The 15,383-nt window shown below is 37.0% G+C and overlaps 1 protein-coding gene across 5 annotated transcripts in view; it reads right to left on the bottom strand.

Moving 5' to 3' along the window:
* MPDZ (multiple PDZ domain crumbs cell polarity complex component) overlaps window positions 1–15,383 on the bottom strand; it is a 154,515-nt gene that overhangs the window by 79,465 nt on the left and 59,667 nt on the right. For 3 of the 5 annotated variants that reach the window (XM_057721661.1, XM_057721663.1, XM_057721665.1), the window contains exons 11-13: window positions 5,313–5,496; window positions 4,413–4,484; window positions 964–1,073 (exon numbers count right to left, since the gene is read on the bottom strand). In XM_057721661.1, the coding sequence (XP_057577644.1) occupies window positions 964–1,073; window positions 4,413–4,484; window positions 5,313–5,496 (366 nt within the window). Of the gene's footprint in view, window positions 1–963; window positions 1,074–4,394; window positions 4,485–5,312; window positions 5,497–15,383 lie in introns of all 5 variants that reach the window. The other 2 variants (XM_057721662.1, XM_057721664.1) reach the window with 1 other exon arrangement.

Here is a 15,383-nt window from a genome sequence, read left to right as displayed (position 1 = left end):
CGTTAACCCCACCCCACAGAAGGAATTCCTCAACTTTCTTTTCATGTTAAACTAACTACCGTTAAGCTGGACCTTGTATTTTTCCCTGACTCAATTTAAAATGGTAATAGCAGCTGTACTTATTCAAATCTTTTTTGACTGTTAACCATCTTGGGTGTTTAAAAAAAAACAACTTTGTAACAAGGATTAAAAGAAACACTAAGAATACTGCTTGGCACAAAGTACTCCATAACTTATTTATATTAAGTCATTATCTGTTGTGTTTTCTCTCTTCTAGTCTAGAGTTATTTGAATATTACAAGCAATATGAAAAATTTTACCTAACCTAGTATTTTATTGTTCCTTTTGAAATTCCTGAAATTTGCTGCTATATACCTACAGATTCATAATGTCTGTCTACTTTGTTAAACCTCTTTTTAAAATAGCACATCACAATTGCCACCCTGCGTATGCAAACCATTAATAAACTATAAAATGTTCACTATGGCATAAGTGAAATGAAAAAAGCATGCAGAATAAAAACCCTCAAGGAGAGTAAAAGCATAAGAGTGATAAGGAAGAACCAGGAAAAAGTCCCTTTTACAATTCTGTACATAGGTCATGATGATTTTTGTTTTATTTTCAAGTACATTCCATCATTCTATCCTGATTCTTTCCATAAACCCCAGGAATAAGAATCAGAAAAACCTTTCCTAAGATCTACATAATATACACTACTATCAGAAATACTGATGAATTATAAGTTCTAAAACATCCATCTCATTTACTTCAGCTCCTTGGTTACTATCCAACTTTCTGCAACTTGAATTTTTTAAAATACCTGAATCAGCACATTTAGGTCTTTGAAGAAAGCCCTGGGCATCTGCTGCTTCTCTAGGAATCTTTATGATGGTCATCTTTATTACTGACAGGAACTTCCTGCTCAAACACAGGCCACAAGTTAGGGAAGGGAAGCTAACCTACCACTATTTCATAATTAATCCCCATGATCCTTTGCCACTTGGTCAGCAAGGCAGCTTCCTGCTGTTGAGCATCTTCTATTTCTTCTTTCTCAGCTGACAGTAACGGATACCCTGAAAGAGTCGACACAATTAGTTACATACTACAAAAATCTTCATATCTTAACATTCTGTACCAGGGACACTGCGATCAGACCTGTCTGTCATACCAAGTCGGACTCTAGACCCAATACGTGAGTTACTCTTATTTCTCTACACATTTTAATAATTCAGTTTAGAACCACCCTATCATCTGCATATTCCAAAACTATTCTAAGAGATATCTTTTAGGTCTTAACTATATTTCCATTAAAGTATCCATATATTATCTAACTTTTATTTAAAAGATCGAGGACTCCGAGTAGCTCCAGGATTCACTTGGTGGTCCTCTGGTGACTCTATATTAAAAAGTCATACTGCCTTCTATGTTAGTGTATCTCTTTCATTTTTATTTGGTTCTACAGAGTAGAGAAGGGACCAGGCTATGACTTGGCAAAAACAAACAAACAAAAGAAATTAACAAATAATACAGGTACCTCCATGTACCATGAGAAATTATAAACTAAAAAATAAGAAATAAATGGAAAATGTACATTAAATTAAAACCCTACAGGGACTTCCCTGGTGGTCCAGTGGTAAAGAATACACTTTCTAATGCAGGGGATGGGGGTTCCATCCCTGGTCAGGAAACTAAGATCCCACATGCGGAGGGGCAACAAAAGCCATGCGCCACAACTACTGAGCTCATGTGCCTCAACGAGAGGGCCTGCATGCCACAAACTACAGAGCCCATGTGCTCTGGAACCCACACACCACAGCTAGAGAGCCCATGTGCCCTGGAACATGTGCCACAACTAGAGAAGAGAAAAAACCTGCATGTCACAACTAGAGAGAAGCCCTTGCACCACAACGAAGAGCCCACGTGCTCCACAATGAACGATCCCACATGCCTCAATGAAGATCCCGCGTGCCACAATTAAAAGACCCAATGCAGCCATCAATCAATCAATCAATCTAAAAAAAACCCTATAACTGGAATCATACTAATTGGCAAAAAAAGGTGAATGAAAAAACAGAAAAGAAAATCACTAAACAAATCACGTAAGCAGTATCGAATTAAAACAGTCGGCTAAAATAAACTGGTTGAGAAGAACTTTCAAGTAATATTCAAAGATTTCCATGTCATCATAGTTTTTACTCATAAAGGTTATTGTTTAAAAAAACATTTCTACAAGGCACTACTCCCTAAATTAGATTTTCAGTATCATTTTTAGCATTCGAATTTCACATTTAAAGAGTATTCTAAAATTCAGATTTCTCATTAGCTGCTTCCTTGTTAGTAGAATGAACGAGCTTTCACTCCAGGCCTATTTTTCAGGTTTGTTATGTGTTAAATGAATAAAATGCTTCTGTTTTCTATTTGACAAACTGGAAACAGAAAACTGTATACTTCTTTAAAATTTTGGAGACTAGCCCCCCAAAATGAGTGTTTTCTCTTCAAAAGGATGTATATACTCAGTCCAAAGACGGTAAGTGTGCAGAGATGAACACAGATTACAGGAAACCTTTCAACCTGATGAGGCTTAAAAAGAGGAGGGTCAGCTGAGTCCTACCTCCTCCCATATCCCCTTCTCTGATTCTGTTGTGTTTACACAGGTGGGCAGTGATTCAAGCAGGCTGGGGTCCTGAATGGAGCAAGTGGGGAATCTGTAAGCTGCTGCTAACAGCAGTCTGAAATTTGTATTTATTCATACAACGAACCTACAGTCAAAACACCCTTCATTCTCCTCCCTTCCCAAACGCCCCCAGACCAGATTTCAGGCATATTTAAAAATCCATGAAGTCCAGTCTCCTGATGTTACTGTGACGTCAATGATTTGTCCAGGCTCACAAAATGAGTCACATTTCTGTGGAAGAGGCAACAATACCTTATCCCCTGTCTGAGGACCAGCACTAGAGTAGATGCTTAGAATGTTTTAGACATTTTTCCTCTATTTTATTTTAAGAAGAATGTGGGACTCCTGATACTAAGTCTAGACCCTCTCCCACACAGCCTCCTACACACATATGCACATTCACCAAAGCAAAAGAGAGGGCTGAGCCTGCAAGATGATCCCCCACAGCCATCCCCCTTACTATCTCAAGTTTCATGCTTTGAAACAGTTTTATCCTTTCCCACTCCTCTCCATATTCACTTTATCCTAAATAATTTCTACACCTATTACTGTAAAAATAGTAAAATGTGACTAGCACCTGAGAATCCTATATATCTCACTCCTGGGATATTACTGCAAACACAAATATCCCTTTACAATAAAAAAAGTCAAATCACAATTTTCAGTAGGAAAAGAACTTAATGAAAATCACAATTTTCAGTAGGAAAAGAACTTAATGAAAGAGAAATGTATTTTAAAGAACTACAAAGCTTCAATATAATTATTTAGTGAAGGGCAGAATTCTCATAAGGGAGATCAGTCTTGTACTTTGTTCAGTGGATTTAATTTATTAAACACCTAAAGCAATATGACAGGTCAGGGAAGCACATAACACCCAGCCTAAAAAGATGGTGGCAACATCCGGGCATAATTATACATTAACACAATGCTGCATTAAAATTTTTTAAACAGTTTGATGAATTCTAGGTATATAGTGAGAGAAACCTCAGAGAGGCTTAATAATTTCTCATATAACTCCTTTTATACTACCAACTGTAAAATAGACAGCCAGTGGGAAGTTGCTGTATAACAAAGGGAGTTCAACATGAGGATGGAAGATGCCTTAGAGGACTGGGGCGAGGAGGGTGGGGGGGAGTCGAGGGAGGGTAGGGGGGAGTCAAGGGAGGGAGGGAATACGGAGATATGTGTATAAAAACAGATGATTGAACTTGGTGTACCCCCCAAAAAATAATAAATAAATAAATAAAATTTAAAAAAAAAAGAATTTTAAATCTAAAAAAAAAAAAAAAATTTAGAACTTTTGAAAAATTTAGAAGAAAAAGCCCCCAAAATAAGGATAATCTCATTCTTAAGAGTGTATGGTTTAAAGATTCTCTTGTGTTTATTTAAAAAATATTTTATAACTTTATTATTGCTTGTTCAATGAAAGAGAAGTTGGTTCTACCTTAAGAAATAAGGAAAATGAAATAAAACCACGTATGTAACTGAATGATTCCTAAAGGTTCTGGTTAAAAAAATGTAGAAAAAAAAAAAGACTGACTCAGCAAGAAAATCTGCCAGCTATAAATAAACTATTTTAATCTACTAGAGCAATTAATCTATAAAGATTTTCAAGAATCTTTTCTGAAAGTTTCTTTAGTAATTTACAATATATCCATAGAGACTGAATCACATTTATAAAAATAATTTCTCTAAAAAAAATAATAAAGAACATAATAACCTGGCTCCAGGTGTTTACCTTCTTCTTTGATTGGTAATATGCTGGTGTTTCTCCTCAAAGATAAAGAATCTTCATCTTCTTCATAATTTTCTTAAAGATAAGATTTTAGTAGTTATATCTATAATATAATCAAGCACTTGAATTTTTCAAACCCCACTTTATTTATTTGAACACTTAGATGGAGTTTGCTTTTGGTAGGTAAACTTTTCAACAACCACATGTACTTAAAGTTCTTCTGTTAATGGTACAAGGAAGTAATAAAGTTCTCTTGTGATTTGCTTCCCTGTCTCCTGGTCTGAAATCAGTAGTGCACTGCATAAATACCAAAATGGTCAACAGTTTGAGAAATGAAACACACTTTCAAACCAACAGCCTGACTTCTGCCAATAAATGCTTGCATGAAGGAACTACATGGGGATTTCAGTAATTTTCAGAGAGATTCACATACAAATAGGTTACAAACGATTTCTAAATGTGGAGATAAGAGTCTCATGGTCCACTGACTGAGCTAGCCAAACCTAAACACTGAATTAAAACTGATTCCTTCAAGGAAAGGGTGAGCATTTACAAACATTATGGGGCTCACACACATAAATCTAGGCAGAACAGGTTTCCCCCTAAAGAGAAAATGTAGCAATGACATCCAAAAGGCAACGTCAGAAAGGCAGAATGACTACACGTTTCCTAATGAGAAGTGGTGACTGAATAAACAGGAGAGAAATCTACTTTATTTCAGAAGCCCATTCTATAGTTAATGGATGCATCTCTGGTTCCAGTTAATCTCAACTTTATTAAATTCCCTTTTTACTTGTTCATAATGGTTAAGACTAAAAGTTACTCTTTAAATAACTTCAGAATTAGAAAAAATACAAAATGATATTAAGAGTCTAACTGAAAACCAGATTCATGTGGCCTTACCTTTGCTTACACTGGCATTAAAAGTAGACAAAACCGCATCTTTCGTGACATCTTCCCGTGATGCGAGCTCAGCATCCTGCTTCATTCCTCTCCTCATTAGTGTCAGGTGCACAGTCTGTCCTGTGTGTCGCAACACCTCCACTGCCTGTTGATTAGTAAAACCCTGAAGGTTTGTGCCATCTACCTACGATAAGAACGAGACGTTAAAAAATAAAAAGATATTTGTATTACCAACCCATGACACACATGCTTACTGCTTGTCAGTGAGAACAGAATTGGCAAAGAATACTCCCCTAGCTGGGAGCTGGACTAACACCTGTCTGGGGACCAGTACTGGCTCATATGCACTAGAATCATGTGGGAGGGTTTCACTTGTTTTAATACAAACTAAGGAGTCTCACTTCTAGAAATTATGAGCCAGCGGGTTTTGGGTGGGGCCCAGAATTCTCTATCTTTTAAAATATTCTTTTATATTTCTTAAGGGATCGTAATGCACAGTCAAGTTCGGAAACCAGTACCAGGCAGGATACAGAGTATAGAAGACAGTGAGGCAAGTGCTCACTGAGAATGCTGACAAATTCCAAAACAATACTTACCCTGGCTTTAAAAGAAAGATGACAAAACTACCTTCCTTTTTATTTACCTCTCCAAAAAATATTTTCCCTTTTCCTAGTTCACAAGGGACAAAGCACTTGAAGGTGCCCGGGTGATCTTTCCAAACTACAGATATGATCCCATCACCGCACCCTGCTTTAACGTAGAACACTCCTTAGGACGTGCTCCAAATTCTCAACAGGGCTTAGAATGGCCTGTGTCCACCCCACCTCCCATCACTGATCTCATCCTGCAGGATGCTGCCTGTTTCTCTGTCCTCCAGCCCCAGAGGATCATTTCCATTTCTCTGACCTGCAGTGCTCCCTTCAGCCATGAGGTCTTTGCAAGTTCTGTTCCTTCAGTCTAGACTCTCTGAAAGGCCCACTCCAGCCCATGCTCTTTCTTATCTATTCACTTAGAAAACACCCATAACTCCTTTAGATCTCAGTTCAATGGTTATTTCCACAATTAAGCTATCTTGATGCCCCTGACTATAGTCGAAGTCCCCTTTACCATTTCTCCTTCACAGCACTTCTCAGAAATTTAATTTTACGTCTTCTGTCATTATTTGGTTTATGACCGCATCCTCCAAGAGGACAGGCTGTGTGTGTCATCAAAACACAGTGCTGGGAATTCCCTGGGTGTCCAGTGGTTAGGACTTCACGGTCTCACTGCTAACGGCCAGGGTTCAATCCCTGGTTGGGGAATTAAGACCCTACAGGCCATGCGGCCACAAAGCAAACAAGCAAACAAACAAAAAAAACCCACCAACAGTACTGTTCACACAGTAGATATTCACAAATGAGAAACTGGCTCATATGTCAAAGATATATTTGCAAAGCAAATTATATTTTTGAATAAGTAAATGCAGATTATAACACCTTATTTTTAAAAATACATAAAATTTAAAACCAGTTTGGAAAAGTGGAACAATAAATTTAACGTTGAAAATTGATATTCCTTTTGAATGTAAAATGGCTATAAAATGGCTATGTAAGTGTCATGCTTTTCTAAGTGCAGTGCTGACCACCTTAGGCACTCAAATATTTACTAAATGAATGAGAACTACAATAAAGACCTACATCAGTGATCGCCAAGATGAAGTACCCCTACTGCAGAAGTTTCTGGAAAAATATAATAAAACTCTCAAACATATTTTAAATCTGTTTTATATACATACATATACAGTTCATACATTAACTATGTATATAAAATAATATATTATATATAAAACAATGTATATCATATGAATCATATATCATATATGAACATATAGAGAAGAGAAAACGGGAATGAGAAAGGGGTAGTTGACTGATAGACAGACAGAGATTTTTTTACCAATGGATATTCAATCAAAAATCTAGAGACCTCTGATTTAAATGATCGATCCTGTACTTTGCAAGTTACTTAAGTTTTGTATAATACTTCTGAACTAAATGGCAACTAGAACATAAGTGTCTAACTCTCTCTTTCCTCCCACCTCCACCTTGTTGATTCCCTTTTGGGAAAAGCTAGTAAAAATATAATAACAGAGGAAACACTGTAACAAAACTGAAATCGAGGAAGAAAACAAGTCCCTATACCAGTAACTTGGAAGAATTTCTACGAGGAATGGTCTGAATATGACCAGACTGAACACAGGCCAGCTGGATCTCTACATTCGAGGGAACCGTTTCTCTCATCTGTAAGATGAAACTTCAGTAAAATCCAACACCAGTCTTTCAGTAAAAGGAGGCAGTCAGATGGTACATGTGGCCCCCGAACCAGTGATTCCAAACCCTACACAAAATTCTAGAGGTCACGCCAAGCTGGGAGCACAGGGCAGCACAGAACTCCACACGTGCAATGCAGTCACACTAGGCGCACACATGCGTATACACACAGCCCCGACTAACTCCTGGCTACACCACACACACACACACACACACACACACACACACACACACACACACACACACACACACACACACACACAACAACCTCTCAGTATAGAGAGGCAGCGTTCCACACACACACACACACAACAACCTCTCAGTATAGAGAGGCAGCATTCCCCACTGTGATTTCCTGGTTTCCTCTCCATTCTATTAATCTACAAGTGAAAACGACTAAATTTAAACTTTCCCCTTCCTTCTTGCTTTGTCAATTCCTGAATTATTTGTACAAAACTCCATGTCAACTTCCTTCTGTGCAAGGAGAGTTCTCACTGAGATCTCTGAGAATAACTAGAGCTCACAGGAATAAAATACCACAGTGAAAAGAAGGCGCATTCCCTGAAGCATCAATACAAACATCTTCCAATGAGATTGTCACTTCAGTGGACAGGAAAAAAGGTATTTTCTGAAACTTCCCTTTAAAGGGATTCATAATTCATTGTGTTGATGGAAGTAGGGATTATAGATACAAAGAAGAAAGAAGTATCTACCAAAAAAGAAAAAGAAAACTGTTCCAATGAAGGCAGTCAACAGGATTTTTAAATACTGCAAAAACAGTGTCAGGGAAAGGAAGACAGGTATGCACAATTTTCCCATATTTCAGAGCACAAGAATTAACAGATGAAAATGATGAGGGAAATAAGACTGAAGACATAATATGACTGATTTAGAAAATCAATATAATTGTGAAAAGAAATACAAAGAGAAGAGAATAATTGAGGAAAGAATAATCAAACAAATGATTAGGAGATAAAGACATATGCCTCTATAAATCAGAGGAATATGAAAAACTAGGAAAAATAAAAACTAACACCAGACATATCTTGGTTAAATTCTTAGATTTCAAAAATCAAAAGGAAAAAATCTACCAGTATCTAGGCAACAGAGTGAGCAGGTTATCCAGATAATTTGTGAAAGAAATTACAAACCCCAGATTTTATATTCAGTGTAACATATGTGAAAATGGAAATTATGCTATGATTATTTATATTCTACATTAAAGTGTGCTGTGAGGGGGCCACCATGCAGAAATTTAAGTGGTCAACAATTATAATATGTACATACTTAGGACATAAATGGGCTGGGCTGTTAGAGATTAGGAAAAATTTAACAGGCAGTTTCTTTTGTTTTTTGAGAGAGAAGAGGGCTGTAAGCTCCCACTCTACCCACTCAGATGTTTAGCCTTTGACCACAAGTCAGAAGAGCTGTGTCACATTTTGTAGGGAAGCTCCATCAGGAGGTTAAGGGAGAGGCTGTTGAATTGCTTTGAAAATGAAGCCAGAGAAAATTGCTATAATGTTGAGAACTGCTCAACAGCCTGACTGTCGGGGTGTAGACCAGAAGGGGACCCCCCCCCCCCACACACACACAAGAAAGCCAGGCTGGGGCCATCTTTAAACCTACCCAAGAGTAGGTACCCCAAAGAGAGAATCTCTGGAGCAGAATGCTGAGAAACCAGGGCCAAAGGGAAGAAGAGTCCGACAGATGAAAAATCCATCATCTGTCATGGAAAGTTCAAATATCTCCACTAGGATCTCCCAGGAACCCAAGAACGAACCCTAAATGACAGCTGGTTTTAAACGTCTGCCAGCTTCACTCAGTACAAAGCCATCTTACAACAGTGTCAGTCAAGGGCGAAGTGTCTTAACTGTCACATCCTCTCTTCCTTCTCTCACCTTTTATATTGGGAAGAGTCAGAAAGCACGATGAGAATGTGAGGGAGGAAAAGAAAAGCTAGGTAGGGAAGACAGACTGGAGAGTGCACAATACCCCTACGTAAGCCATCATCTCCTCGCAGACTTCTGCTAGGCCAGGGGCGGGGGAGGTGATTTGAAATTAGATTATTATTAAGGATGGAAAATTTTTAATACTAAATTGGGGTTATATTTGGTGATTCTGATTGGCCACAGGGCATTTTACTCTCTGAGAATAACGTAAGTCATGGGACTTGCCTAAGATTTCTTCCAGGGGAAAGGGAAGACGCTTCCATATAAAAAATTAAAAGGGACAGTTGATGACAAAATTTCAAAGGTTGTTTACGATTATCCCCCTAAGTCTTCCTCATGCAAAGTCTATGTTATCCCCAGCCAAATCGTCCAAGTGTGCAAAGGCAACAGAAGAGGTTATCAGACAGAAAAGGTTTAGAAAGTCTACCAACACATTCTTTTCCTGTAAAGTTTACTCAGAAAACACTCTAGCTGACTGAGAGATTACTCAAATATAAAATTCAAAGTGAGAAAATAGTGGCATATAAGATCCAGTGCTGAGTAATAAAATAAGTAAAATTCAAATCTAAATAATACTATTACAGCAATGTCAAATGTTTCAAGTTTTGGTCCGTAAAAGACATACAAACTGGTGTGTGACACAGTTGTTTATAATGATAAACATTTATAAACAACATAATTTTCCATGAATAAGGGTTGCCTAAGTATATTATAGTAAATCTGTATGTGCTGATATGACTATACCTCCCAGGTATATTTCTAAATAAACAATAAAAAGGTATAAATTAATATGATCCTTTTAAATATAGATACATGGAAATTTTCTGAAATTTTAAATCAAACTATCACTCTCACTCACTACTATTATTCAGCATAGTTTTGGAAGTTTTAGCCACGGCAATGAGAGAAGAAAAAGAAATAAAAGGAATTCAAATTGGAAAAGGAGTAAAAATGTCACTGTTTGCAGATGACATGATACTATATATAGGAAACCCTAAAGATGCTACCAGAAAACTACTAGAGTTAATGACAGAATTTGGTAAAGTTGCAGGATACAAAATTAATGTGCAGAAATCTCTTGCATTTCTATACACCAACAATGAAATATCAGAAAGAGAAACTAAGGAAACACTCCCATTTACCACTGCAACAAAAAGAATAAAATACCTAGGCATAAAGGAGGCAAAAGACCTGTACGCAGAAAATTATAAGACACTGATGAAAGAAATCAAAGATGACACAAACAGATGGACAGAAATACCATGTTCTTGGAATGGAAGAATCAACATTGTGAAAATGACTAAACTACCCAAAACAATCTACAGATTCAATGCCACCCCCAGTGGCATTTTTCACAGAACTAGAACAAAAAATTATACCATTTTATGGAAACACAAAAGACCCCAAATAGCCCAAGCAATCTTGAGAAGGAAAAACAGAGCTGGAGGGGTCAGCCTCCCTGACTTCAGATTATACTACAAAGCCACAGTAATTAAGACAGTATGGTACTGGTACAAAAACAGAAATATAGATCAATGGAACAGGATAGAAAGCCCAGAGATAAACCCAAGTACATATGAGCACCTTATCTTTGACAAAGGAGGCAACAGTATACAATGGAGAAAAGACAGCATCTTCAATAAATGGTGCCGGGAAAACTGGACAGCCACTTGTAAAAGACTGAATTTAGAACATTCCCTAACGCCATACACAAAAATAAACTCAAAATGGATCAAAGACCTAAACGTAAGGCCTGACACTATAAAACTTAGAGGAAAATACAGGCAGAACACTCTATGACATAAATGACAGCAAGATCTTTCTTGACCCACCTCTCAGAGTAAAGGAAATAAAAACAAAAATAAACAAATGGGACCAAATGAAATTTAAAAGTTTTTGCACAGAAAAGGAAACCATAAATATGACGAAAAGACAACCCTCGGAGTGGGAGAAAATATTTGCCAGTGAAGCAACTGACAAAAGATTAATCTCCAAAACACATAAGCTGCTCATGCAGCTCAATATCAAAAAAACAAACAACCGCATCCAAAAACGGGCGGAAGACCTAAACAGACATTTCTCCAAAGAAGGCATACAGACAGGCAACAAACACATGAAAAGATGCTCGACATCACTAATTATTAGAGAAATGCAATTCAAAACCACAACGAGGTATCACCTCACACCAGTTAGATTGGCCATCATCAAAAGATCTAGGAACAATAAATGCTGGAGAGGGTGTGGAGAAAAGGGAACCCTCCTGAACTGCTGGTGGGACTGTAAAGTGATACAGCCACTATGGAAAACAGTATAGAGTTTCCTCAAAAAACTAATAATAGAGCTACCCATATGACCCAGCAATCCCACTCCTGGGCATATACCCAGACAAAACCATCCCAGAGAAAACCATGATTCAAACAGACACATGTACCACAATGTTCATCACAGCACTATTTACAATAGCCAGGACATGGAAGCAACCTAAATGTCCACAAACAGATGAATGGATAAAGAAGATGTGGCACATTTACACAATGGAATATCACTCCGCCATATAAAGAAATGGAACTGAGTTATCTGTAGTGAGGTGGATGGACCTAGAGTCTGTCATACAGAGTGAAATCAGAAAGAGAAAAACAAATATCGTATGCTAACTCACAAATATGGAATCTAAAAAGTGGTACTGATGAACTCAGTGGCAGAGGAAGAATAAAGACGCAGATGTAGAGAACAGACTTGAGGACAGAGGGACGTGGGAAAGGAGAAGCTGGGACAACGTGAGAGAGTAGCATTGACATTTAGACACTACCAAATGTAAAACAGATAGCTAGTGGGAAGCAACTGCATAACACAGGGAGATCAACTCAATGATGGGTGAAGACCCAGAGGGGTGGAATAGGGAGGGTGAGGGGGAGGCTCAAGAGGGAGGGGATGTGGGGATATATGTATAAATACAACTGATTTGCTTTGTTGTACAGCAGAAACTGGCACACCAGTGTAAACCTATTATACTACAATTTAAAAAAAAGTGTTTTCTATGAAAAGGGTTTCTTAAAGGCATGTTCAAATTTTATATTCTTTAGACTTCAAAAACAAAAGTTACTCCAAAAGAAATAAACATTTTATTTACTCTCAGGGTAGTAAAGAAGAGAAAAATCTCACAAAATTCTCAACTTTGAGGTGCCATAAAAATTCTTAAAATGCACAGAACTTAGGCTGCAAGTTTTCATCTGCAATAGATTTTTATGGCTTAATTTTTAAATATAGTTTCATTAAGAAAAACCAAATGTATATGATTTTATCCACTTAGTAGCAATAAAGTTCATCATGTAAAGGAAAAAAAACACATTTTTCCTTTTTTTTTCAAAACTTGATGACCTAAACTTAAAAATATATTCCTTACTCAAATGTCAGAGATGGTAGGTACTAGTGCAGAAGAAATTACTGTAATGGAACAATTATGGACTTTTAAACCTAGACTTCAGTTCAAATTTCTCAGTATCTTCATGTGTAAAATGAGAATAACAGTGCATGGAACTTTGTACTGGAAAGTTTTTTTCAAAATTACAATGCATGGAACTTTGTACTGGAAAGATAGTCAGAAAATGGTATTATTATTAAAAAAGTGAAGAAGTGATTAATAAACATGAAAACCCCCAGCCTTTTGGGAGCAGTTGCTGATCAACATAATTACACCCATCATACATATGAGACAAGGCCTATAAATCAGGGCCTAGGCCAGCTCTGATGCCTCATTAACACAGGAAGAGAGTTAAGAGGTGGCTTCAGACCCAACTGTACCAGAGACAAAAGTGTTGTGGAATTAGGCGCAATGGCAGTAAATTGCCTATGTGCTATCTCAAGAAGAGATCCAACATCCTCATACTGCGCAGTGCAGATACCGCAATTAACAGGTGCAATTAGTATACGTGAGAATTTTGCACAAAATTAATGCATAATCAAAAGTACTGCATGATGTTCCTTAAAAGTTGAGGTGCTTCCAACTCTGAAGTAAGAGAATTTTGCTAAAAATTTAAAATCATAACATTGATGAGAGCAGACTGATTTTATTGAAAGCAAGAAAATACTTCACAAGAAGGGTGCTTCCACTTTTGAGTCAACAATTTCCTTTAGCACTGATCTTGCCTAAGCAAAATTGTATTTGGGGTTCTACTTATATAAGAATGAAAATAATGACAAAGGAAGCTGTTGTGAGACTTAAATGTGAAATCATTTCACACTCTCAATAAATAGCTGCTTAATTAATTAAACCGTATTTACGTGCCAAGTACACTATGTATTTTAAATAAATAACTCATTTGGTTTTCCTAAAAATTATACAAGGGAAGTGTCTTTATCCCAATTTTGCAGGTTAAGGAATCTTGCTACTTGCTAAATGGTTAAACATGGAGTTACATGATCCAGCATTTCCACTCCTAAGTATACACCCAGGAGAAATGAAAACATACATCCACACAAAAGTTTGTACATGAATGTTCATAGTGGCATTGTCCATAATAGCCAAAAAGTGGAAATAACTCAAATGCCCATCAAGTAACGAATGGACAAATAAAACGTGATCTGTCTATTCAATAGAATACTATTCACCTACGAAAAGAAATTAAGAATTGATACATGCTACAAGATGGATGAACCTTGAAAACAATATGCTAAGCAAAAGATACAAATCACAAAGGACCACCTCTTGAATGACTCTATTTACATGAAATGTCCAGAACAGACAAATCGATTGAGACAGGAAGTAGACTGGTGATTGTGTAGGGCTGGGAGAATGGAGGAATTAGGGAGTAACTGCTAATGTGATGGGATTTCTTTTAAAGGTAATGAATAGGTTCTAAAGTTGACTGTGATCATGAATGTACAATTGTAAAGATACTAAAAGTTTCTGAAACATACACTTTAAATGGGCAAATTGTATGTTCTGTGAGTTGTATCTCAAGACTACTGATTTTTTGGAAAGCTTTCTATTAGATTAAAATATATAGCCTGCATTCCAGGGATAAACCCCACTAGATCATGGTGTATGATTTTTTTAATGTGCTGTTGGATTCTGTTAGCTAGTATTTTGTTGAGGATTTTTGCATCTGTATTCATCAGTGATATTGGTCTGTAATTTTCTTTTTTTGTGACATCTTTGCCTGGTTTTGGTATCAGGGTGATGGTGGCCTCGTAGAATGAGTTTGGGAGTGTTCCGCTTTCTGCAATATTTTGGAAGAGTTTGAGAAGGACAGGTGTTAGCTCTTCTCTAAATGTTTGATAGAATTCACCCGTGAATCCATCTGGCCCTGGGCTTTTGTTTGTTGGGAGATTTTTAATCACTGCCTCTATTTGCGTACTTGTGACTGGTCTGTTCATAGTTTCTATTTCTTCCTGGTTCAGTCTTGGAAGATTGTATTTTTCTAAGAATGTATCCATTTCTTCCAGGTTATCCAATTTATTGGCATATAGTTGCTTGCAGTATTCTCTCATGATCTTTTCTATTTCTGTGGTGTCCGTTGTTACTTTTCCTTTTTCATTTCTAATTCTGTTGATTTGTGTCTTCTCCCTTTTTTTCTTGATGAGTCTGGCTAATGGTTTATCAATTTTGTTTATCTTCTCAAAGAACCAGCTTTTAGTTTTATTAATTTTTGCTATTGCTTCCTTCCTTTCTTTTTCATTTATTTCTGCTCTGATCTTTATGATTTCTTTCCTTCTGCTCACTTTGGGGTTTCTTTGTTCTTCTTTTTCTAATTGTTTTAGGTGTAAGGTTAGGTTGTTTATTTGATATTCTTGTTTCTTAAGGTAGAACTGTATTG

This window comes from Hippopotamus amphibius, chromosome 2 (assembly GCF_030028045.1).
Source record: "Hippopotamus amphibius kiboko isolate mHipAmp2 chromosome 2, mHipAmp2.hap2, whole genome shotgun sequence".
In the NCBI taxonomy this organism is placed as follows: domain Eukaryota; kingdom Metazoa; phylum Chordata; class Mammalia; order Artiodactyla; family Hippopotamidae; genus Hippopotamus; species Hippopotamus amphibius.
This window is presented reverse-complemented; position numbering and strand designations above follow the sequence as displayed.